This window comes from Trichosurus vulpecula, chromosome 6, assembly GCF_011100635.1.
Source record: "Trichosurus vulpecula isolate mTriVul1 chromosome 6, mTriVul1.pri, whole genome shotgun sequence".
Lineage (NCBI taxonomy): Eukaryota > Metazoa > Chordata > Mammalia > Diprotodontia > Phalangeridae > Trichosurus > Trichosurus vulpecula.
In genome coordinates, this window is record NC_050578.1 from 258,009,039 (window position 1) to 258,032,841 (window position 23,803).

General features: G+C 50.9%; 1 protein-coding gene across 2 annotated transcripts in view; it reads left to right on the forward strand.

The window, feature by feature from the left end:
- The first annotated feature begins 934 nt into the window (after nt 1-934).
- DGKZ (diacylglycerol kinase zeta) overlaps nt 935-23,803 on the forward strand; it is a 46,505-nt gene continuing 23,636 nt past the window's right edge. Inside the window, exon 1 of one of the 2 annotated variants that reach the window (XM_036762918.1) lies at nt 935-1,069. In XM_036762918.1, the coding sequence (XP_036618813.1) occupies nt 1,011-1,069 (59 nt within the window). In that variant the 5' untranslated portion in view covers nt 935-1,010. Of the gene's footprint in view, nt 1,070-10,532; nt 10,738-23,803 lie in introns of those variants that run through there. The other variant, XM_036762917.1, reaches the window with a different exon arrangement.

Genomic DNA, 23,803 nt, shown 5'->3' on the forward strand with positions numbered 1-23,803 from the left:
AGAGGGGAAAGAACACTAGATCTGGGGTCAGAGGACACAGGTTCAAATCCCACCTCAGATTGGACTGTGGCTAAGCCATTTCCTCTTTCTGGCTTTAGTTTCCCCCTCTGTAAAGCCAGGAGGGTTGGATGAGATGGCCTGCAACGTGGGTTCTCAGAAGAGATTTACATTTAAATACTCTCCCCAGGTCTCCCTTTCTTCCTTCATCTGTAAAAGGATGGAGTTGAAGTGGATGGCCTCTGAGATCACATACGAGTTCTGAATCTTCTGGCCTATGAGGGAAGGAGGGAGAATGGTGGGCCCCAAATCCTATGGTTTCTGGATGCCTAGGCTCATAGATCCCGACCTGACGGGGAGACCTCCTGGGAAGTGGGGGGAGAGTGAATGGCACTTTTACCCAGAGACCTCCTGGGGAGCGTGGGGAGACTGAGTGAGCGGCACCTCCACCCAAGGCATTCAAGGTTGGAAGGAGAGGGGCCCAGGTGATGGGTGGCTTAAGGAGACCCTAGCCGTTTGCCCAAACGTTTCATGGGTTGGCTGGGCAGGGCTGGGCTGGGCTGGGCAGGGCTGGGCAGGTAGCAGCTCCTCCAGCTGCTTTGGCCCCGGGCACTGTCTCACGGGGTAGAGAACCCTCTTTGTTGTGCAGAGGGCTTGTCCTCACCTGCCCGGCGGGGTCGGAGCCGCTTTTCTACCGCCTGGCCCCGACGGACGCCGAGTGAGAAGGAGGCAGAGGGGGGCCTGTGGTCAGCCCTCGATGGGGCGGCTGGCCTCCTACGGTGCCGGCCCCCTGCTCAGGAAGTGCCGAAAGAGGAAGAGTGTCGCCACTGCCGCTGCTGCAGCGGGGGCAGGATGAGAGTGCCGGGGGTGGCAGGGGTGGGGGCTGCAGAGGCAGAGGCGGCAGCGGCGGCGGCGGCAGCAACAACGGGGGCGGAGGAGGCGCTGGGGGAGGACGGGATGCAGCCCCAGGGTGGCTGAGCCCGCACCATGAGGAGGCGGGAGCAGCCAGGCAGATGTGGCGCTACCGCTCCTGGGACGTCCCGCAGATGCCCGCCGAGGTCCCCGACACCCAGTAGGTACCCGCGGGAATCGGGAGAGGGCTGCCCTTAGGTCCCAGTGGGCACCAGGCGCCTGCCTAGCCCTGGACGACGGGTGAAGCCCGAACTGGTGAAGTAACCTGGGCGGGGATTGTCCTGGGAGGGAGGACGTTCCTTAGAGGTCCCCGCATCCTGTGCTTTGGGGCGCGGAGGGGGCAGCCAGCAAAGCTGGTCTGCTTGCCCAGAAAAAGAGTGATGTGGGCTGCGATCCTCCAGGGTGTCTCGGGGGAGGGGTCACGAGATTGGAAGATCCAAGGCTGGAAGGGTCCGACTCCTACGTTATCCAGAAGGGCTCCGAGGCTCAGTGAAATAAAGCCACTTGCCGAGGTCACACCTCGGCACACCTAGTAACTACAGAGCCTAGAACTGAACCCGGGCCTCTGCCTCCCGAGCCAGGTCTTCCTTGCACGGCCACCGGCTTTAGTCCCCCACTGTGATCTCAGGAAAAAACAGCCGAGTGGGGCTATTGTGTAACTTCCTCACGTGAGCCCATGGCCCTGCAAATGCTCAGGGCCTTTGCCGGCTGCCCATCTGCTTGGCTGGGGGGCATCTCCCTCCCTCCAGCCCATCCCAGCCAGGGCTTCCTTTGGTCACGAGAGCTCAAAGAGACCGTGCTAGGGTGCTAGTCCCCCAGAAGGATCATGCTGCTGGGAAATAAGCTGGTGAGAACCACAAAGAGGTGGAGGGCAAAAGTTAGAGGTAACACAGGATGTGGCTTTGCTAAGGAGCAAGTGAACCCATCTGGGAAGGCCCCTGGTTGGGGGTAGGGATAGGGGAGAGGCGCCCCAGGCTCCAAGCGCATGCCTGCCGCGAAGACCCTGGGGGACCTTGTAATGTAAAGCCGTCTTGTAGTACCCACAAGAGGCTTTCTGGAAGGCCAGAATTCCGATCGTTCACCCAAATCCCCCCACGTGAAGCTAAGGCACTGGCTCCTCCAAAGCATGACCCCAAATATGGATCAGATGCTAGTCCAGAACTCTGTGATGGGGCAAGCCGGACACTTCCTGGCTGGCTAACTCTGGGCGCGTCATTTTTCTGAGATTCAATTTTCTCCTCCAAAATAAGATTAGACTAGGTGGCCTTTGAGGTCCTCTCAAACTCTGAATGTATGAAATGAGGATGTGGAGAGGGAGAGAGGCGGGGATGTGTGTATGTATGTGTAAAGGGTAAGAAACCCTTCTTTGCATGTGTGAATGCAGTTTGTGCGTGTGTGACGGCTTTGATATTAACAATGGCAGTAACCGAGCATATAAATAGGTTCTTTCTGGTCTCTCCTAAAAAATTGATACATGTCAGTTTGTCACATCCTGCCAAATCCTATCACGTTCACAATTAAATTTCCCACAATGTACAATTTTAGAAAAAGCTAAACCAAAAAAAAAATTAAAAAGTGAGTGAGACCGGTTATTCACGTGACCTTATACTTCAGTGGTTTCCAGATTGTTAAAGGAAAGGACCATGTGTGAGATAAGTTAGCTGGGCCACGGTTTTTATCTGAATTTTGTAGCCATTTAGAGTTACCTTCCATTAAACAGGGGTTTATAGTTACAGCAATTGTGTGCATGCACTTTCTTCATTGTGATATGCTGAAACCTATGCCTACCCACCATGGAGCTCCCCATTGCCCCTTGCATCGAGCTGCAGTTTTGACCTCTTGAGGTTGTGGCATTTTCATGATTCAAGGCTGCTTAGAATTGGCAGAAAACTATTTTAGTCCTTTTAAGGTCTCTGTGGCCTCATTCCTGCAGATCTCCTCCCTCCCCCAGCACGTGATGCACATGGTGACCTCTGTGGGCCTTCTCATTGGGTGTGATTCTTGTCCATGGCCTCCTGTAGATACTTCACAAGCATCCGCCAAATGCTAGTGGCCTTCCTCTGAACAGGGGCTTGGTCCACTGATGGATTTCAGGGGGCCCATGAACTTGGAAGGGGAATAAAACCCCTGCATCTTTATTTTCACTAGCCTCTGACTGAAATTTTAGCATTTCCTCCCATTTTGAATTATTTTTTTCTGAGAAAGGATCCATAGGTTTTAATAGCGGTTCTTGACACACACAGAAAGGTTAAGAACCTCTGTTCTCAATCTCTTCACATTTGGAGCACATCCATGGGATTCCCATCAGGATTGCCAAACTGTCCATCGCTTATCCCTCAATATCCACTCATGGCCAGCCCCACTTGGTAGCCAGACATCTATCATTCTAATAGCCTTTACAATGATTCTGCGTTAGCGATGCCAACTCACATTTACCATTGCCATTTGGTTGACCCTAAGCTTTCATTCTTTTGAGGCTATAGCAAAGCCACGCTGTATCACTGGAAGAATACTGATGTTAATTGAGGGAGCTGATGAACTCAGCACAGAGACAGATTTTCTTTTTTGGACACGGCCAATGTGAGAATTTGTTTTGCCTGACTATGTATTTATAACAGGAATTATTTATTTCATTGTTTGATCTCTCATGTGAAGGGGTGTGGAATTAGGGAATAAAGATCTAAAAATAAAATAAAATTCAGTTTAAACAAGGAGTGATGTTAAGATGGTGCTTTGTTTCGGGGAGAAACTAGGCGTCATTGAAAGCACCACAGAGTTTCCCAAAGGCAACCTGGCCTGCTTTCTTATACCCCCTTAATTCTGTCTTCAACTTATTGTCCAATTGCAGTATCTGTCCAAGGTATATATGTTGATGGGCCCCCTCTGGGGGTTGTCCATCTAGCTATATATCAGAGAAAGAACACTAGGCCTTCTTCACTTGCTTCCTCCACGTGGCTTGCTAAACTGTACCCATTGGAGTGACTGTGCGGTGTCTCAGGGCTTAAGTTCATCTGGAGAATTTCACATGTATGGGGAATCCAGCCTCCTTTTGGACTCTGCTGGACATAGCCCACATAGCGAGCTTGTATTTGCCTGTTTTTTCTTTTTCTTTTTTAATCCTAGGAACTATTTTTAATCTGTTTTTTCACGATAGTTATAATCGGAGGATCTTTCAAAGAAGTTGCCTCTGTTGTTATGTATTTCAGTGAATACTGTATGATGTTGACACCATAGCAGAGAAGATCACTTAAAGAGATGCTTCACTCTCCCAAACCAAGTGCTTTTTAAATAGTCAACAAACAAACAAACATGGTAGCCATTTGTATTCTTGACACCTTTCAGTCAGTTGTATGACTGTAAAGAACAATCTGTTAGACAATATCAGCCTGGTCATTTTGCATCATCGAGGACGTCCTTGATACACTTGTATAAATTATTCTTGTCAGGATTTGAATTGGGCGCGTAGGTCAACAATTTTCTTTATATTTTCCCAGTTGCCTTTTTTTGTTAATAAAAAGGTCCAAGGACAAAATCAGAGGAGTATAGATTTAGAGCCAGAAGGAACCTTAGAAGCCAGCTCCCGCATTTTACCCATAAATAAACTGAGGCCCAGAAGTTAAATGATTTGCCTGTAGCCTCAGAGCTAATAAGTGTCTCAGGTAGGATTTGAACTCATGTTTTCCTGACTCCACATCCAGCGGCCTACACTATTCCATGCTATCTTGAGATGGGCAAGCATGGAGGAGTTGTGATATCATGGGAGGGATGTCCTGAATTGATTAACAGCATTTGAGTAATAAGGTCCATGATTTTCCCCAAGTGTTTGGTCTCCTCTCCTCTTTGAGGTAGAGAAGTCAAGTTGTCCCCAAAGCTGTGTTGCCTCGAGTGTGGATTGTGGTCTGGTCTAGGTGCTTTTCTCACCTTTATTTTTTTTTGTACCATTTCTAAACCCTGGTCCCTAATGCAGTAAACTGGGGACTGGTTTTGTGTCCCCATTGTCATTAAGGGAAAAAAATTGTTTGCTTTGAAATTTTCATAGATCGTTTCTATTTTTGACTGTTTCTTGTTCTCCTTCCGGTTTCATCTTTAATTCCCTTGGGACAATTTGGTCTCTTGCCAAGCTTTCTGTAAACTTGTTTTCCCTCCATTGCTTCTGTTTATTGAACTTATACTGCTCATAGTCCTCCACTATCTCCCTCCATAGGATTTTATGAATGAGTTTATATTTTGAATTGACATTGCCTTTGGCTGTCACATCTCTATACTTATAAGGCAAGAGAAGTTTGTAAGAAGACATATTCTAAGCTCTTTTGGTCTCCTAATTATGGCACTAGACTTATAATAGTTAAACTTGCAGAGGAAATTATGAGAGTTGCAGTCAGGTTCTGCTCTTTTATCCATTTCCCTTTTTTTTGTTAATAGCTAATCTAAATAGGTCAGGATGGAGTTTTCTAAGTCGAATGTCATATCTTCTAATTTCTGTTCTTTACCCTAATTGATTTTGGTCTTTGCTTTAATAAGTTGGTGGTCTAACATTATGTACATAGGTGAGATGCTTTTGTATTATCTGTAAATCTTCGTCTTATCTTATTTCCTTTTCCTGAAATATTTCCTAGCATATTTTTCTCTACCATCCCCTATGCCCATGGGTATTGTGAGGCTCAAATGAGACAATGGGTGTAAAGCACTTTACAAACCATAAAGCACTATATAAATGCCAGTTATCATTATTATTATTATTAGCAACCTCCAGTCACCAGGTCTCCAGTCTGGAGATGATTTCATCACCCAGACCTACTCCTACTGTGCTCAAGCAATGTTTATAGAGCAGTAGATGTGCCAGAAAATGTTTAACAACCAGGCTCTCCAGAAGAAAAAAAAAAACAATCATGTGTGCATGAGCTTAATTTTCATTATTAATAATCCCTTAAGTCTTAAATCAACAAAAATAAATAAATCAAGCCCTGATTTGTAGCAATTGCTGATTTCTGAGGTGTAAATTCAAGTGTTAGAGCTGGCTCTGGCAGACACTTTTCTTTGCCCACCTAGTATTGAAATCATTGTTATGGCAATTTTTAATTTATCTTTATTATTTGGGACTCTGGGCTGTTCCTCCTGCAATTTTTGGTTAACAAAAAGTATTTAAATATTAACCTCACCTAAACAAAAGCTGTCCCTGGGGATGTGACATGTCCCTTAAGATCCTTACATATTCCTTAGATAAGAAGCCAGAGGAATCTTAGTTGTCCCAGATTCCTTGACAAATCCTCTTCCTCAGTCTACTCTAAATGCAGTTTGATCAGTTACCTTACATTAGTTTACCTGTGGAGTTTGTTTGATGAGGTTGTTTCCTTAGGGGATGTATGAGAATATGACTCTGTTTAACTAAGTTTATGACATTGAAGGAAGTTTTGGACTATGGCACTATCTTCTCTTTAACTTTTGTGGCCTAAGAGGAATGTGCAAGTTTGCAATATGTAAATGAATTATTTCTCTGTCACTGTGACCTGATTTTGCCTATGAGAAGCCTTGTCGGAATCCTCAAGATTGTCCAGATTTTTTCTGAGGCCTGAACCCTATGCTTGAGTATAATAAGAAAACCTAGCTTTTTACCTCCATAATTTCTGCATTGTGGTAAATACACAAGTGGCAGTAGTGACCCACCACAGAAACTCAGAGAGGAGACAGCTCTCCCATAACATCGTCAAGTATTAAAGTATGCATTGCTTACTTGGAGGAGCTTGCTGGTTTCTTTTTAGAAGGCCAGTACCTCTTCATCCCCTGCCTCCAATTTTGGCACACAAATGGTCCTTATTTTCATTCTGGTCTTTTTGTAAGTGCCGTCACAAACACTGTGATACAAACACAGTCTTGCCGTCCCCTGAAATGATGTTTCTTGTTACCTTTGGCCATGCAATGAAACCAACTCCACCAACTTCTTGACTTTCTTCTTCCTGAGGAACCAGTGATTTCCCTTTCAATGTGACTTCCTTTGTCATCTGATTTTGTTTATAGTGAAAGTGACACAACTGATGGGATTCAGATATGCCAGCAGTCACTAGCCAGGGTCAAAACCCCTTGTGTTTTCAACACCACTGTCTGACTCCCTCCCCCACTTTTTCTTTTATACTTTGATCCCGTCACTGCCAAAGCAGAAGGGGTCCATTTTGTCTTGTTTGTTTCAGGGGTTGCCATGGTTAAAGGGTTCATCACCAACTGGCCAGACCTAGGTGTTGAGCCTCTCTGTACCTAACTAAGCTGGTCCTCAGAGAGAAGATATACTTTATTACCAGGGCCATTTTGAGGGCCTTTCCAGCATCTTAGAACCTCGTTGGCTCGTGACCCAATGGCATAGCCTTCAAGAGTTACACAGGGGATCTGAAAAGGACTTTGTGGAAGCCAGAAGAACATTGAACTATGGCACTATCTTCTCTTTAACTTTTGTGGCCTAGACGACTAGGACCTTGTTTCAGGGCAAAGCTTGAAGCCACTGAAAATGCCACACAAGTTGCCAAATCTAGTCTTCTATCCTCTTCCATTCTGGGCCTAGTTCATTGACCATCAACTCTTTATACGTTTATCTAAGCTATAGGTCTTGAAGGATTGGTTCCATGGATTGTCCATCCAGTTGTGTAACCTAGTCTCAACAATAAATAGTTGCTCTTCCATCCGAGGAATACCAGTAGTGTGGCGAAAGGGAAGGATACTCAGTGAGAGTGATACAGAAGCCCCCACATAATGGCCAAAAATTGAGAGGAAGGTCCTTCCTTGTATGGAAGAGCTCTGGGCTGGATTCATGGGAGGGCTTGAAAAGGAATCGTTTGATGAGAAAGTGGAGGAAGTTTCCATGTTGGTGATGTCGTGAGTCTACCAGCGTATAAAAGCTAACAGTTATATAGTGTTTTGCAAATACTCTCTTTGTTAATCCTTGCAACTATCCTGAGAGGTAGGGTTTATCATTATCCCTATTTTAGAGGAGGGAACTGAGGTTGAGTACAAGTAATTGTACATATGGTTTGTTTCTGCTTTCTTCACCCAGCATCACTTCCTACACATCTTTCCATATTTCTTTGAACTCTTTTGGAGTACAAACCCACTTCACGGGCTTAAAAGGCACGAAGCATTTTGTGACTTCTCATGCGATTCCAAATTATTTATCAAAATGGTTGGGCAAATTCATAGGGACATCGTCGGTGAATTACACACCAAAGGATTTCTTAGTTGTTTTTGCAAAGTGATTAGGTCCTCCCAAATGCAGACCAGACCAAACTTCCAAGCAGTTATACGTGTGAACATGGTATCAGGAAGATGAAGGAGCGTCGGGTGTGAGTGTGAATTTATTTAAGAGCCATGTATATTTCTGTTTTGTATATTCCTGGGTGTGTTTATGAGTGTAACTGTGTAAGGGAAAAGGTGTTGTGACTGTGAATGGGTGTGTATGGGTATGTATGTCTAAGGAGTCATTGTGTAGGAGTTGGTACGTCACCTAGTTGTGTCTCCCCCACCCTCCCTTCACCACCCCAAGAACTCTGGGCTCACTTGAACTAGGTCTGAGACCCTAATGGGTCAGCTTCTCTCGCTGGCTCACGGCCCCTCCAGAGATGTCAAAAACAAAGCTTAGATAGGGCTCATGTTTAGATTTCCCTAAAAGTAGGTAACTGGGTCTCAACTCCTCTGCAGACACTCTGTGTACAACATGGCTATCAGGTATAGGCCAACTTTTACTTCACCCACTGCAGAAATTGGATGTGATGCCAGCGGACTCCCAGGAGCTCATAAGCAAACACAGAAGCATGAAGCCCATTCGTGCCCATTAGACTTCTTTGAGGAAATGGGCTGCGGTTGCTTGAACAAGTACTGCCCATTCCCCTCCAACCCGCACCATCCAAGCCCCTCAGAGCAACGGCAAAGGGGCAGAGGGGCAAGGGGCCACCAATCTCTTCCCTTTCCTACCCCCCCTCCCCCAGCTTTAGGCCTTTAGCCACAGGGCAGTCATTGTCCTTCTTCAAGGCCGTGGAACTCAGGAATTCTCCATCTCTTGGGAGCTCTAGAACACACATGGAAAGACAAGAATTCTTATCTCTGACGCGCTCAGAAAAGGAACCAACCGCAGGAGACAGCCAGGAGCTCAGGAGATGCATCGGCTCTCTTCTTGGGCCAGCAGAGGCAGGCACCTTGTCATAGGTAGAATTTTCTGCTCCTCTGGGGAGGAGGGAGAAAACTCCCACCCGGTGTGGCGCATTTTGGTCTGAAATTCGAAAGGACAGAGCCTGAACACCAGCTCAGCTCAGTTCCCTTTTATATACCAAGAGGGAGAGGTGGACTTTTTTTGACCCAGCTATTATGCTATGCCATGGAAATGCTTGTTTTATTTCGTATTCATTAAGGAGCCAGTGTGAAAGAGAGAATAAAGGCTAGATTTAGAGTCGAAGGGCCTGGGTTTGAATTCCGACTCCTGCCGTAACCCTAAAGCTGCGAAATCCCAAGAAGGTGGGATTTGAGCTGAGTCTTGGAGGAAGCGAGGAGCTGGAGACGAGGACAGAGATGGTTCCAGACTTGAGGAATAGAGAGAAGGCCAGGGCGGTTTGAATTCTAGGAGGGGAGCAAAGTAGGAGAAGATTGGAAGGGGGTGGGGTAGGGTTGTGCAGGGCTTCAAATGCCCGAGGCGACTTTGGCCTTGGCATCTCCAGCATCTAACATTGGGGCTGGCACATAGTAGGCGCTTAATAAATGCTTGCCGATTGAGGCAATCAGGACGTTGATTCAGAGCCCTAACCCCTATCCTTGGGAAGAGCTGGGTTTGAAAGCTCCTTCTGACTCTGGGAAGTGAGTTTACTGTGAGCCTCAGTTTCCTCATCTGTAACATGATGGGGCTGGATTTGACCTCTAAAGCCTCTTCTTACCGACTCCGCAGGCCTTTACTGTGAGCCACGGAGACCAGAATGAAAAGGTCCCTGCCCTCGAGGCGCTTCCATTCCAGGTGGGGGCGGGGCAGGGAGCTGCAAACCAAGGGCTGGAGGAGGGAGAAGCCAGCACTCGCCACTAGGGGGCAGCCTATGCTTCGTGTAGAAGCCGGGGCGGGGGAGGGAGCGCCGGTCGTGTGTCTGTGCGGAGAGCTAAGGGATGCTGAGTAGGGACGTGCAAAGGGGGAGGGGCGGCCGTGTGTTAGTGCATTCGTGTAATGGGGACGGTGGGACGTTCGCGGCCCTCCCGGAGAACGGCGCCCCCACGTGGGGCGCCGCCGCTTTGGGCGCGGGGGCGGAGCCGGCTCGGCCAGGGCGGGGCGGAGGTGCCGCGCGGGGGCGGGGGCGGGCCGGCTAGGGGGCGGGGCCGGCTAGGGGGCGGGGCGCCGGGCGCAGGCAGCGGCACGGGCAGCTCGGCGGGGTCCTGCGCGCAGCCTCGTTCCTTCTCGTGCTGTCGCTCGTTCGCTCCCTCCGCCCCCGGCGGCACTTCCTGGAGTCCGGGCGGCGGCGGCGCTGCTGCTCGTGTGCCTCCGGCCGGGTGGAGGAGCCCCGATGGCCCCCGCGGCCGTCCCGACGGCGGCGGCGGCGGGGCGCTGACCCACGGGCGGACCGGACGGAGGGACCGAGGCCGGCGCGCCATGGGCGTCTCCCGCCGGCCCCGCGCCGCCCGGGGCTAGGGCCGCATGGAGCCCCCCGACGGCGGTGGCGGCGGCGGCGGAGCCGAGGCCCGGAGCAGCGGCTCGGACTCGGCTTCGGCCTCGGCCTCGTCCAGCGGCTCGGAGGGGGCCCGCGACCCCGAGCCCGACAAGGCGCCGCGGCGGCTCAGCAAGAGGCGCTTCCCGGGGCTGCGGCTCTTCGGCCACAGGTGAGCGAGCGCTCGGACCCTGCCCGCCCCGCCGTCCCCATGGCAACCCCTGGGCCGCTCGGCCTCGGCCCGTCGCCATGGCAACCCCTGCCCATCGGCGTGGCACCCCCTCCCTGGCTATGGTCACCTCCTGCCCCGTCACCCTGGCATCCCCGGTCGTTGTCACCTACTGCCCCCATCGTCCTGGCATCTTCTCCTGCCCCTGTCACCCTAGCATTCCCGGTGGTTGTCAGCTCCTGCCTCCATCCCCCTGGCATCCTTGGTCATTGTCATCTATTGCCCCCATCAACCTGGCATCTTCTGGGCTGTTGTTACCACCTGCCTTTATTCCCTGGCATCCTCTAGTCATTGTCATGTCCTGCCACCATCCCCTGGGCGTTGTCACCTCCTGTCCCCCATCGCCCTGACATCTTATGGTCACTATCACCTCCTGCCCATATCCTCTTGGCACACTCCCATTCTGGTCATCTCTTGTCCCTGTTTCCCTGGAATCCTTTGGCTGTTGTCCTGTCCTCATGATACCTCCCCGTCCTGGTTGCCTCTCACCTCCATCCCCCTGGCTTCTTCTGGTCGCTGTCACCACTGCCCTCATGCTCATGCATCCCTTTGAAAGCCGCACTGCCGGCCCCATCCTGTGGCCCTCTTTGGACAGTCATCTCCTTGTGGCTTCTTCTGTCCATTTCTGGAACCCTCTGGGCAGGATTCCCCCAGATCTCAAGCTGCCTAGCTGTTGGCACTTTTTCACTTAAGCTTCCAGAGCTCAGTATGAGACCTTCAGATTTCTTTCTACCAGATACATTGATGATTATGGCAGGGTCTGGTTTGGTTTGTTTTTTTGGAGGAGGTGGGGGGAAAGATATAGTCTCCATTGGTCTTCTTCCTGTCCAAGAATGAGGCAGAGCCGCTTTTCTGCAGGGGATAGTCACTCCTTAGGAGCCCAGCCTGGGGCTTCTTGTTTCCCCCTCACCCAACCTCTTGTCACCCCCACCCTATTAGAAGTCATCCCCTTGCCTGAGCTCTCTTCTGATCATCCATTTCGATCTCTGACTTGGGCACGTGGCCACTCAGGGTCCTTCTGCCTTTTGCTCCATTTGGTCCCTGCTCCTTGGCTGTCGTACCTGTGACTGGGTTGTGCGTGGGCCTTGGGTGTGAGGATCAGGGCAGGCTGGGGAGTTGGAGGGGCTCAGTAAGTGACAGCAGTTGGTGCTTTCAGGGCCACCTGGGCATTGCTTATTGCTTTAAGGTGGGAGAAGGGTCAATACCAAGCCTCTTTGGCTCCCATCAGGACACTGCTAGACTCTGCCCAGGGATTGCTTGGCTGAAGTCCTGTCTCAGCCCTATTGCCCGGGTTTCCTTGTACTCAGCTTTGACAGACTTTACCCCCAATAATCTCCTGCCTTATGTTGAGAAAAGGCACCTCACATCTGGGATTGGCTGAGGGCAAGTCTAATCGGGTGACTTTCCACTGACCATACACTGAAGCTCCCCCCTTGCCCAAATCTTAGGGATTCAGTATGGACCAGTAAGGTACCATTGTTAATCCGAGTCAGAGGCTTGTGTGCTGGACACAGGTTTCAGCGCTGTGGTGATTTCTAGTAAAAGGGAGAAGGAGAAGCTAGGAGCACTTTCCGCTTCTCACCAACCTGCCACGGCCTGTGCAGCCGTATCTCCATCTCCAGCACGCACCAGCCACTGGGACAGGGGCCAGGGATGTGAGTTTCCAGCCCCTTCCTGGGATCTGTGCGGGGTCACTCTTCTGTGTGCCAGAGGGGCCACTGCAGACAGACATGAGGCTCTGCTTTGTGTAGATGGACAAAGAAAGGCCCAGCTAGAGAAAGGCTGCAGGCAGAGTGGAGAAGGGCAGACTGCAGGAATGGGGGGTGTCAGGAGCTCTTTGGGGGAGGCTGAAGTGCATGATGGGAAAGGACAGGGCAGAGCACACTGTGATGCAGTACCCATCATTCTGGGGCAGCTGGGCCAGTCATCCTCCCTCTTCCCTCACCGCGGCCTTGTTTTCCTGATATTCTCTTCCTCCTCTCAGGGTTGGTCATCGATTCAATTTGGGAGATATCCAGTAGGGTTAGTGTCACTGAAACTGACTGTGTCATGCTTAGCGAGCATCGTTACTGTTTCTGGCTTCCTTTTACCATAGGTGATAGGCCCAGGGAAAACAGGCCTTGGCCCCTCGGTGCCCCCAGCTTTTAGATCTCACCCCCATCATCCCCTCGATTCTCTTTCTCTGGCTGTTTCCTGCAACACCGATTTTGGCTGTAGACATGAACCCCTGAGCTGAGGATAAAAGCAGAGCACAGAAGGAGGAAGAAGGCAGGGAAGAGGGGTGGGACGGAGATTTGCTAGAGCTATCCTAGGCTCAGAGAATTGAGAGGTGAAATAGTAGAGGTCACTGACATGAGCGGCCGGAGGTTTTCAAAGGGCTTGACACGAATTCTCATTAAGCCTCACAGTGCTAGGGGGGTATGTCCTGCATCAGCATTCCCCTATTCCACAGACAAGAAACCTAGGCTCCGAGAAATTAAGTCATGTCATCAGTTGTCAGTAAGTGCAGAGGCAGCGTTCAAACCTAGGTTTCTCCCATTTCCAAGTTCAGCCCTCTTTCCACTGAAGCCAGACTTCCTCGTAGTCTGCCTGGGGGTGACCAAAGCCCCTAGTCCAGCTGGACACAAAACTGAAGCCCAGAGAGGTATGCAGTGTCTTTCCCAAGATCCCAGGTAAAAGTTACAGAATCAAGATTCAAACCCAGATCTTCTGACTCCAAATCCAGTGCTCTTGCTACGACGCCACGCCAGGTGCCAGCCCAACTCCTAGGTATCTTGAGTGTTGCCCTCTCTCTCCCCTTGCAGCCAACCTCTGTGCTCTCAAATCATCTTGATATCTGGGAATGCAGTTCCCAATCTCCACCTGCCCAGCCTGGAAGGACAGAGGGACTGGCCTATCACCCCTCGCCTCATCTCACACTTCCAGCTCTGGTGGCTGGCCTTGTCCCACTGAAGGCCACTTCCCACAACCTGAGGTCATTGCCCTCAGTGTTAACTTATGCAGAGATGGTCTGGAGGGACCCTTCCTATGCTTGCCAGTGGGCCCAGTGGGGTGGCTGGGTCTTCCTTCCTCTGGCCTTGTCTCTGAATTGGAGGTCATGCTGCCTGTGGATTAGCTGGTTTTATACCCCAGGGGCATCACCATTTGCCAGCACCTTACACTAAGTCCTGGCTCCTCCAGACACAGGAGACACTCATTGCTGCCCTGGGAGCCCAGCTGTCTGTTGTCTCTTCCTCAGCCCTTGGTAATGTCTCCAAATCTGAGGCTCCTGGGGCAGCTGGAGGCTGTGTCTTTTTAACTTTTTCAGTGCTGATCTCATCTATTTGGTGCTAAGGCTAGCTGGCCAAGAGAGTGCTCTTGGATCTCAGAAGCAGGGATGAGGTCAGCCACCTCTCCAAAAGGCAGCCATGGCATAATGGGGAACATCCTGGCTGGAGTCAGTGGCTCCAGAGCTGGCTTAGAGTCCTGGTTCTGTCCCTTTCTAGCTGTGTGAGTTTGGGTAAGTCACTTTCTGTCCCAGGCCCTAGTCTCCTTATCTAGCACATGAAGGCATTGGACTTCCCTGCTTCGTGCCTGGCATAGAACTGGGTACTGGGATGCCCAGTCTCCTGGAGCGCCACCATTTTGTGATCTCAAGTGGGTGGCCGTGAGGGAGGGGCCTGTTGTCCAGCCACCTGAGTAACCTGCTCTCTGTGGAGGAGAGAAGGCTTTTATTTATTATTATCTCAAATGAGATAATGTTTGTTGAGTAGTTGGCACAGTTCCTGGCATAGCATAGGTGCTATATATAAATGCTTGTTCTCTTTGCCTCTTCCTTTCCTTTTTATTGGGTGCCCCAGGGTGCCTGGCAGTGAGGCCGCAATGTGGAAAAATCCAGAATCGGGAGTCAGAGACCCTGGCTTTAAGACTTGGCCCTTTCCTTACCACCTGCATGATCTTGGATAGGTTACTTCCCTCTCTGGGCCTCACTTACCTGGGGAGACTTGGGCCAGATGGAACTGCAGTATCCTTTCCAGCTCTAGCGCCTGTGACCCTGTAAATGGGCACTTGGATTCTCATCAGGCTGAACACAGAAGGAAGAGAAGCCAGGAGGGGAGATTAGACATCTGTAGCAACTGTTCTTGAAGGCTTTTAGCCTGGCCTGGCTGCTCCCATGTACCTAGGGAAAATAAGGAGGTGGAGCAGGCAGCCTGTGATTCTGGGGCCTCTGGGGAAAGAGGGGGTGCAGAGCTGACTAGATCCAGCTGCCACTTGCCCTCATAGCCCGGCCTTTGAGGGCTGGAAGGAGCCTTAGACTGACCAGTCTAGCCTTGTTATTTTAAGGGTGAGGAAAAGGCCTAGAGTGAGGAGGGGTCATGTAACAGATTAGCAGCAGAACAGGGACCAGAATCCAGACCTCTTGGGCCAAGGCCCTTGGTTTGGAGGCCGGAGACCTGCATTTGAACTCTATGGCCCTTGGCAAGGGTCTTCATGTCTGATCTGTAGTTTGTTCATGTGAAAGTCAGGATGATAAAATGCATGCTGCCTGCCCTAGCAGGCCCTGGGGAAAGCCCTCCTGTCAGCTTTAAGGCACTGCACACATGTGGGTGCTGGTTGTTGTAGTTGGCATCATTATCGTACCGTGCTGGTCCACTCTGGCACTTTCTACAGGAAGCAGGGAGTCTAAAGTAAAGCGGGGGACGGGACATGGCTGCTGACTCTGGGAGCCAGCATAGAGGGTGGTGCCTTCCCACAAGGCTGGAAAGGGCTTCATCCACCTTAGAGCCCTGCAGAGGTCTGGGCCTGAGCAAATGCCAGCTGAGCACCAAAGACCAGCTCCTAGTCTTGGTCCTGCAAGGCCTGGTCCTGGCCTTGGGGAAGACTCCCTGAGGCCTGAGGGAGGCAGCCATCAGGGTCCTGAGGGGAGCTAGTGAACACAGGGCATCAGGACGTGTGCAGATGCTTCTGGCCTGTGTGCAAGAAACATCTGAGGTCAAGCCGTGAGACAGCCAGATCGACAAGCTCTGAGAATCTCCTTTTGGACCCCAGGCCCCTCTATTCATGGGGCATTCTGGGGACTTTCAAGTTGTCACTTTCCCATCGGAGAGGAGACTCTCGATAAAACGATGTTGTGTGGACAGCCACCTCTTTTGAGGCTCCCCAAGGCCCTGAGGAAGAACAGAGAGGAGTGTTGTACAAGTATGACTGTGTATCCTCACAACAACCCTGGGAGCTAGGTGCTATTAGGATCCCTGGTTACAGATGAGGAAACTGAGACACAGGGGCTAGGTGAGCAGGGTCACACAGCTATTAAGTGTCTGTGTCTGGGTTGAAATTCAGGTCTGCCCATAGTGCTCCTTCTTGGGGGGCTTTCTTCTCTGGTGCTTGACAGAGCTGATTTTTCTCTTAAACCTATAGCCATCTCTGGAAGGCATGGTCATAAATGGGTGGTCATACCAATTTTAGGGCCTGCTGATAGCCTGTTTAGCTTGGCATCGGGTTGGACACAGGGAAATTATAGTGGGTTGCAATCTGTCAGTGAAGAGAGTGCCCCCCGCCATCCCCCCCAGCATTGAGATCAGGAATCACTCAGGTACACAGAGGGGCAGGCTAATTCCTCGATGGTCTGCCCAGCTCAGGTGTCACTGTTTAGGGACACCCCGGCATCTGACTGCACTGGGTCTCCAATCTTATCCCACACGAAGATGGGACCACAGGAAGCTTTAAAGGAAGCAACCATGCCTGAGCTATGCGCTAGGGCACCTGCCCTGCTCAATGCCAGGAAGACACAAGGGGGCGACATTGGCCCCTGTAAGATCCAAGGTTCATGGGCAGGGATGCTGCTCCTCCCCCTCCTCCTGGAGCTGGTATCTGAGACCCGCCAAGTTCAGGAGATGGCCAGTAGCATTTCTCTGAACACAGAGGGCTGTGGGTTAGAACTAAACAAGCCGGCTCACCAAAACTGCTGCCTCCACCTCACTCTTCTGAACTTCGGGACCTCTTGAACTGTCACAGAGGAGCCGGCCAGATCCAGTCTGCAGTGTAGAAATAGAGGATGTCAGAGAACATAGAACACAGAACGTCAGAACATGGCAGTCTTATAACTGTCTTGTTAAATGGAATGATGCTTTTAAAAATATCATCGCACAGCACAAGGCCACAGTGCCATGAACAATCCTCTTGTTTGTTGGTGGGATATTGAAATAGTTGTGTTTGATTAAATTTATAATAAAAAGGGGGAAAGCATATTGGTCAGTCCACAAGCACTTGCTGCATGCCAGGCATGGCACTGTACTAGGCACCAAAGAGACCAATGCAAAAGCAAGAGAGTCCGTGTCCTCAGGGAGCTTCTATTCTACTAGAGGGACACCACACATTCACAGAAAAGTAAATATGGGTTACATACAAAATAGATGCCCAGTGATGAGTTGGGGGCACTTGATCTGATCCTTGGAGGAAGAGAGTTATGGGAGAGCCTCACTGCTGAGTGCCTGCAGAGAGCTAGAGAAGGCCTTAGCACCCTCTAAGCCAGCTTCTCATTGGAACGAGGAGGAAACAGACCTCCAGAGGTCATGAACTTGTCCACGGTCACACAGGAAATAGCAAAGCTGGGACTAGAGCTCACATTTCCCGGTTTCCCTGGGCTTTTTCTATTACATCCGGCTGCCTTTCTTTGTCCCACCAAGCTTCCCAAGGAGCACCAATCCTGGCTGGCCCCTCCTCCCTCTCCCCTCTTTTTCTCTCTCCCCTTCTTCTCCCTCTCTTTTGTCTCTCTCCATCTCTCCCTTTCTTCCTCTGTTTGTCCCTCTCCCTGCCCTCTGTTCTCCCTCCTTCTTTTCTCTCTCTCCCTCTCCCTTTCTTCCTTCTCCCTCTCCCTTTCTTTCCTCTCTCTTCTCACTCCCCCCTTCCTCACTTTTGTCTCCCTTTCTTTTCTTTCTCCTCTTCCTACCTCCCTCTCTCTCTCTCTCCTGTCTCCCCTCTCTTCCCCCACACTTCCTTTCTTCTGCCATCATATCTCTCCCTTAGATCTGTGGGAGTCTGGCAGAACCTAGAGGGTGCCAGGGAAGGGGGGTGGGTATGGGAGGAAGCCTTCCCCATATTCCAGGCTTTTACATAAAGGTAAGTGAGTGGGGAGATGAAGATTGTGACTGGCTGTGAATATATAATTCTCGTCTGTCTGTGTACCCACCTTTGATTCACCAAGGTCCCATCATGGCTTCACGTGCCAGGGAGGATAAGTATCCAAGGACTTGTTGTGTGAACTCTTCCTCTCTTCCTTCTCCCAGCTTAACTGAGCAGACCAAGTGTCTCCTGCGTAAAAGGTGGCTTTGAAGGGTCTCCAGGAGGCTAATCCCTGTGGTGGTTGATGTTCATAGAGTTCCCCAGAACAGGCCACCTTTGGGGTCAGCATCCTGTTTGAAATATTGAGCCCTTGTGCCTTTTCTCCCTCATCTCATTGGCGCAGTAGTCATAGATGGTCATCTTGTGTCCCTGGGATCCCCTTCCCTTCCCCTTCACTTCCCTATCAGCTGAGATGCCTCGGGGGGCCACTTTAGGCCAAAAGAGAGTGCAGGGGGTGAGCATATGAGGCAAGGAAGTATGCAAGCTTACCCCATTCCCCCATTTGGTAGAGAAGCCTCTGTGGTTTAGGTAAAGTTCAAAGAATGGGGCCAGCGCAGAGCTGTTTGGTGAGTCACATGAACATCTGGGTCTGTGTGTCTGGCTGGAGTGGGAAAGGGGCTCATTCCCTCTCCCCACCAGATCCCAAGCTCACACGTACACAAATCCCTCTAGGTGCTACTGACTTGTTGTACTGCTCCCAGGGGAAAGAATATCAGACTGCTTGAAGTCGGAGTGATGAGGAGGCAAGTGAGGCTTGTTGAAGTCAGAAAAAAATCTTGCTCAGTCAGAGGTCCCCATAACTGGAATGGCCTGTCTTGGGAGACGCCAGGTCCCTCCTCCTCCTCCTCCTCCTCCAAAGCCTCTGGAAGGCTCCATGACCACTTTTCCCAATTCACGTTGGACTAGCTGGCTCCCGAGGCTGAGCTCCAGAGGGCTCTTTTCACGTGGGTGTCATCCTGTCTGTTACATTGGGGCCGGGGTGGGGGGTGGTGGTCACCCCCCTCTCTGGGCCTTGGTTTCTTCATTTGTAAAACAAGAGAGTTGAGCCAGATGATTGATCCCCTCCATTTCTAATGTTCTTTGAGTCCAGGAGCTACTCCAAAGACCTTAAGTTACCAGGGGAATCCTACTCATATCACTGTCAGAGAAGAAGAGTCATTTCAGGGGTGAGAGATGCCTAAATGGTCTGCTTTTACTCCTACATGACGTCTCATCTCCCACCTCCATGCCTTTGCATAGACTGCCCCCCCATTCCCTCCTTTCCCCTGCCCCTTAGGTCCCCTAACTTCTTTAAAAGCTCAGATCAAGTGCAGCCTCTTTCAGGAGCTCATTCTTAATCCTCCCAATTATTCGTGCCTTTCCCTCGAAAAAATGACTTTATTTCTTCTCCTTGTGTACATGTTATTTCCTCCAGTAAAATGTAAGTCCCCAGAAGGCCAGGATTGTTCATTCTTGTTTTTGTGTCTGAGCCCTCATTCAGTACCCTGGCACAATGTGGTGCCTGACAAAATGATTATGAAAAGATGGCAGGAAGAGGTGGGATGGCGGTGGGGGTGGGGAGAGGGGGAGGCAGTAGGCCCAAGTAGGCAGTCTCCAAGATGGCTCAGGAGGAATGCTATAGGACCTTCAATGTTTGTCTGCTGACCCTGGAGCAAAGGGTTGAGGCCTTTGTTGCGAAGGGCCTCTGCTCTTCAGGAGGAAGGTGCCAGGAGGAGGCCAGGCAGTGGAACACCTCCCAGGCCTGCTTGAGGAGCGATATCATTAATGTGTGAGTGACCTTGGCAAGCTATCTGCATTCCCTTCACCTTGATCTCTTCCTCCATAGGATTTGGGGGATGGCCCAGCTGGCCTCTTGGGTGCCTTCTAACACAGACATTTTATGACTGTGAAAGGAAGGAGTCCAGGGTTGTGTGTGGGCCTCAGTCTTCAGCCAGGTACAGCTCCGGTTGGGTCATCTCTAAGCAGGGGACCTCACTAAACACAGATGACTTATCACAGTAGGATTAAAAATAGCCTCCACAGAGCCTTGGGCTCCTGCCACCCAGACGCCAGCGCCTCCCTATCTCCCACCCCCTACCTCAAGCTTCACTCGCTGACATTTTACAGATGAGGGGGTGGTTGTGAAAAGGGCCCAGCTGCTTTCTGCTCCTGGGGCCCAGCCAGGTGCCTCCCTGCTGTTGCCTTCTCCCTCTCTACCCCTTGTAAGGAGTTCCCCAAGGGGCAAAGTTTTTTTTTCCCCACGTGCTTTTTGGCACCAGAGCATCATGGGGGCTTTGTTGCCCGCCCCCCCCCTTTAGAGCAGCTCAAGGGAGACTGGAAGAAAGTGTTGGTGGAAGAGGCAGTAGGTGGCAATATTGGAGCCAAAGGCCTGGGTTTGGGCCTGGCACCCTGAAACTTGTGGGGTGTAGTCCCAGGGGAGTCTCTTTATTTTTTGAGGTTTTTCCATCTGTAAATGTAAGCTGCTCATACTTACACAGCCTACCCCACTGACGAGCAAAGCCCTTTGTCATCTGAAGGGCTATGGAGGTGGGGGGGGGCGGCGTGGGGGCCCCCTCAGTCTAATCTGCCAAGACCTGGCAGCAGTGACAACCATCTCCGCAGCACATTGTCTGTGCACACCAGTGCTCTGGGGGCTGAATCGGATGAGAGGATGAGGAAGACAGAAGCCTGTGTGCCCCCAACGATTTCAGTCTAGCTGAGCTAACAGCGGGGACAGTCTGGGCCTTTGGTGTGCCCAAGCTTCTGTACTAGCCTGTCAGTACCGTGAGTGTTCTGAGGCTGGCGGGTGGGCCTCACATCAGGATGTTGCCCCCTCCGGATGAGGGAACCGAGGCCCAGAAAAGGGAAGGGAGGAAGCAGGTGGCACAGCTTGCCCCACGTCCTTTGCCTGCAGATCCAGGGCTCTTACCTCTCTACCTGTTCTCTTAAAGATCATTACCCGAATTTTACAGATAAGGAAATTGAGGCCCAGGGCAGTGACTTTGCCTGCAGACCCGCAGAGCCTGGATTCAAACCCACATGTTTTGACTACATGTTCAGCCTTTCTACTATAACATGAGCAAAGGTGCAGAAAGGGAGGAGATGAATTTTGAATGAGGGATCAGAGGGATCAAGGTGGCTTCTGGCAGATGGGGAATGGAAGGCTGTGCTGGCCATGAGAGAAAACTGGAGAGGTGGAGAGTAGGCGGGTATGGACACAAGAGAAGTGAGGGGATCCACAGGTCAGCTTGGGAGAAGATGGAGGAGATATGGATATCATTGTCCTTCATCAATCAGTAACCCTGGGCCGGTATGGCTGAGACAGCCAATGGGGACCAGTGGGCTTCTTCATATTATGCTGACCAAAAAGGAATGGAATGAGCCAACCAGGGTACTGGGTGCTGGGTGTTTGAGACTGGTGCATCACCAACATCGTTCTTTACTGTCAGGCTGGTGGCCAAGAAGGCTTCAGTGGCCCTGCACCTTTCCCAGAGAAAGTGGGGGCTATCTCTGCCTCTGCCTTGAGACTTTTTGGCTATTGGACTAGGGATTTTGATTCAGGAATTAAACGATGCAGAGGCTTGGGCAGGATGGTGAATATAAAGAAACAGTGTCTTTTGGGATACTCTCTGCAGAGCTTCAGGGCTAAAAAAAGAGGTCCGTGATTCAGCGAGCATTTGTTAAACGCTGTGCTAAGGCCAGGGCTAGTCGATCAGTAGACATTTTTTAAGAGCCAAGTACCATGCTATATTCTGGGGAGACAAAGGAGGGTCCCTGCCCCCAAGGACCTCACAAACAACATGCAAAGAACTGCATCCAAACAAGCAGTAATCCTTCCTCACAGGGAAGGAATTGGGAAAGGCTCCTGGTGGAAGGTGAGACTTGAGGAAAGGCAGGAGGCAGAAATGAAGGCGAGCATTGCAGGCCTAGGGGAGAGCCCTAAAAATGCCTGGAGGCAGGAGAGGGAGTCCTCTTGAGAGAACTGGTCACTGTATAGCCGAGGACATGGTAGAGTAAGGTAGAAGAACTCAAAGGGGCTGGCTTAGGAAGGGCGTGGAGTGCCAAACAGAAGAATTTGTCGTTCAATCCTGACACTTTGGCAACTGGGGAGAAGATGGACTGGAGTAGGGAGAGACTTGGGGCATGCAGACCAACCACCAGGCTATTGGAAGAGTCCAGGCTGACCCCTAGAGTCAAAGATGACCCCTGGTCTGGGGGACTCAGGAAGATAGTGCCCCTGACAGTAATGGGGATGTTTGGAAGGGGGAAGGGTTGAGGGGGGGAAGTTCAGCTTTGTTGAGTTTAAGATGTCTACAGGACTTCCAGTTTGAGATGCCTAATAGGCATCTCATTGGAGATGTGAGACTGGAGGTCAGGCTACGTAGATTTGAGAATCATCCGCAGAGATATGCTAGTTGAATCCATGGGAGCTGATGAGATCACTCAGTGAAACAATCTGGATGGAGGAGAGAAGAGGGCCCGGAATAAAGCCTTTTGGGTCACCCAGGCATGATCTGGATGAAGATCCTGCAGAGATCAAGAAAGAGCAGTTAGGTAGGAGGAAGTCCAGGAGACAGTGAGGTCACAGAGAGAAGCCTAGAAAGAAGAGAATGGCAAGGAGGACATGGTGACCATCAATGTTAAGAGATGGTAGAGGTCAAGAAAAAGCCATTAAATTTGGCAAAGACATCATTAGTAACTCTGGGGAGAAAGCCGTTTGGGTGGGATGAGGAGGCCAGACCTCACATAGTGGAGTTCTCAAGGAGTCTGCACTCCACCAGACGCTTGAAACATTCACTGATAAGGGAGATCAGGAATGTAGGAAACCATCTCTGCTCCCCGCCTCCAGCACTGATTGGGGCAGGGGCACCAGCCGGGAGAGAGGTCAGTAAAGACCAGTAGCACTTGAAATAAGCCTTGAAAGGAGGCTAAGGGGTGAGGTCTAGTCATACACACACACACACACACACACACACACACACACACACACACACACACACACACACACACTCTATCCTCTGAGGGGGAAACAAAGGTAAAGGTTCTTTGAGCTTCGGCTTTTGAGATTGGAGGGCAAGGGGCCTGGACAAAAAGGCTGTCTCCATCCTGATGTCAAGGACCTGGGATTTTACTCTCTGAAATTGGAGCTACATTGTGGAGGGAGATGGTCCTCCCTGATATCAGAATGACCCGTGTCTGTAGGCCAAAGTGCTTTCTTCACAACAACCCTGGAAGGTGCATGGGGAAACAGTCTCAGGTGAAGTGCCTACCCCCGTCAGTTGGATCTTGTGACCCCAGACCAGTGCTCTTTCCATGCTGCTTGCTCCATGACATCTCCCAGCTTGTTTGGGGGGCAGGGGGTGGGCAGAGTATGAAGGGAAGGAGATGGCTCTGTGTGCCTGGGGCCCCAGACTCATTCACCCTGCCGGCTTGGTGGAGACATTACAGTTGGAGCCCTTCTTTCTCTTCAAGCTGTCCCTCAGTCACATCATCTAGTCTTGCCTGTTGCAGCCCCTGGGTAGATATCTCAGCTACTCCCTTCTCTGAACTCCAAGAGGGAAGGAATATTTCTTAACCTAGTCCCTTCCCCACCCTGCCAGCCCCTAGCCTAAGACGGTGCACAGCACACAGTGCAGCTTAGTAAGGTCGGTTTGCTTCAGTGCTTCCTGGCCTGGGTGTTTAGACTCTAAGCTGAGCAGCTCTTCATCAAAGCCTAGCCCTGTGCTAAGGTCTGTGGGATGCAGGATAAGCTCAGTAGCAATGTGTATGATTCACCTGGGGCTTTCTATATGTTACGTCATCACCCCAACCCAGTGAGGTGAGTTGTCCTCTAGATGGTATAGCTCTGTGTGTGTGTGTGTGTGTGTGTGTGTGTGTGTGTCTGTCTGTCTGTCTCTGTCTCACTCCTCTCTCTCTCTTTCTCTGTCTC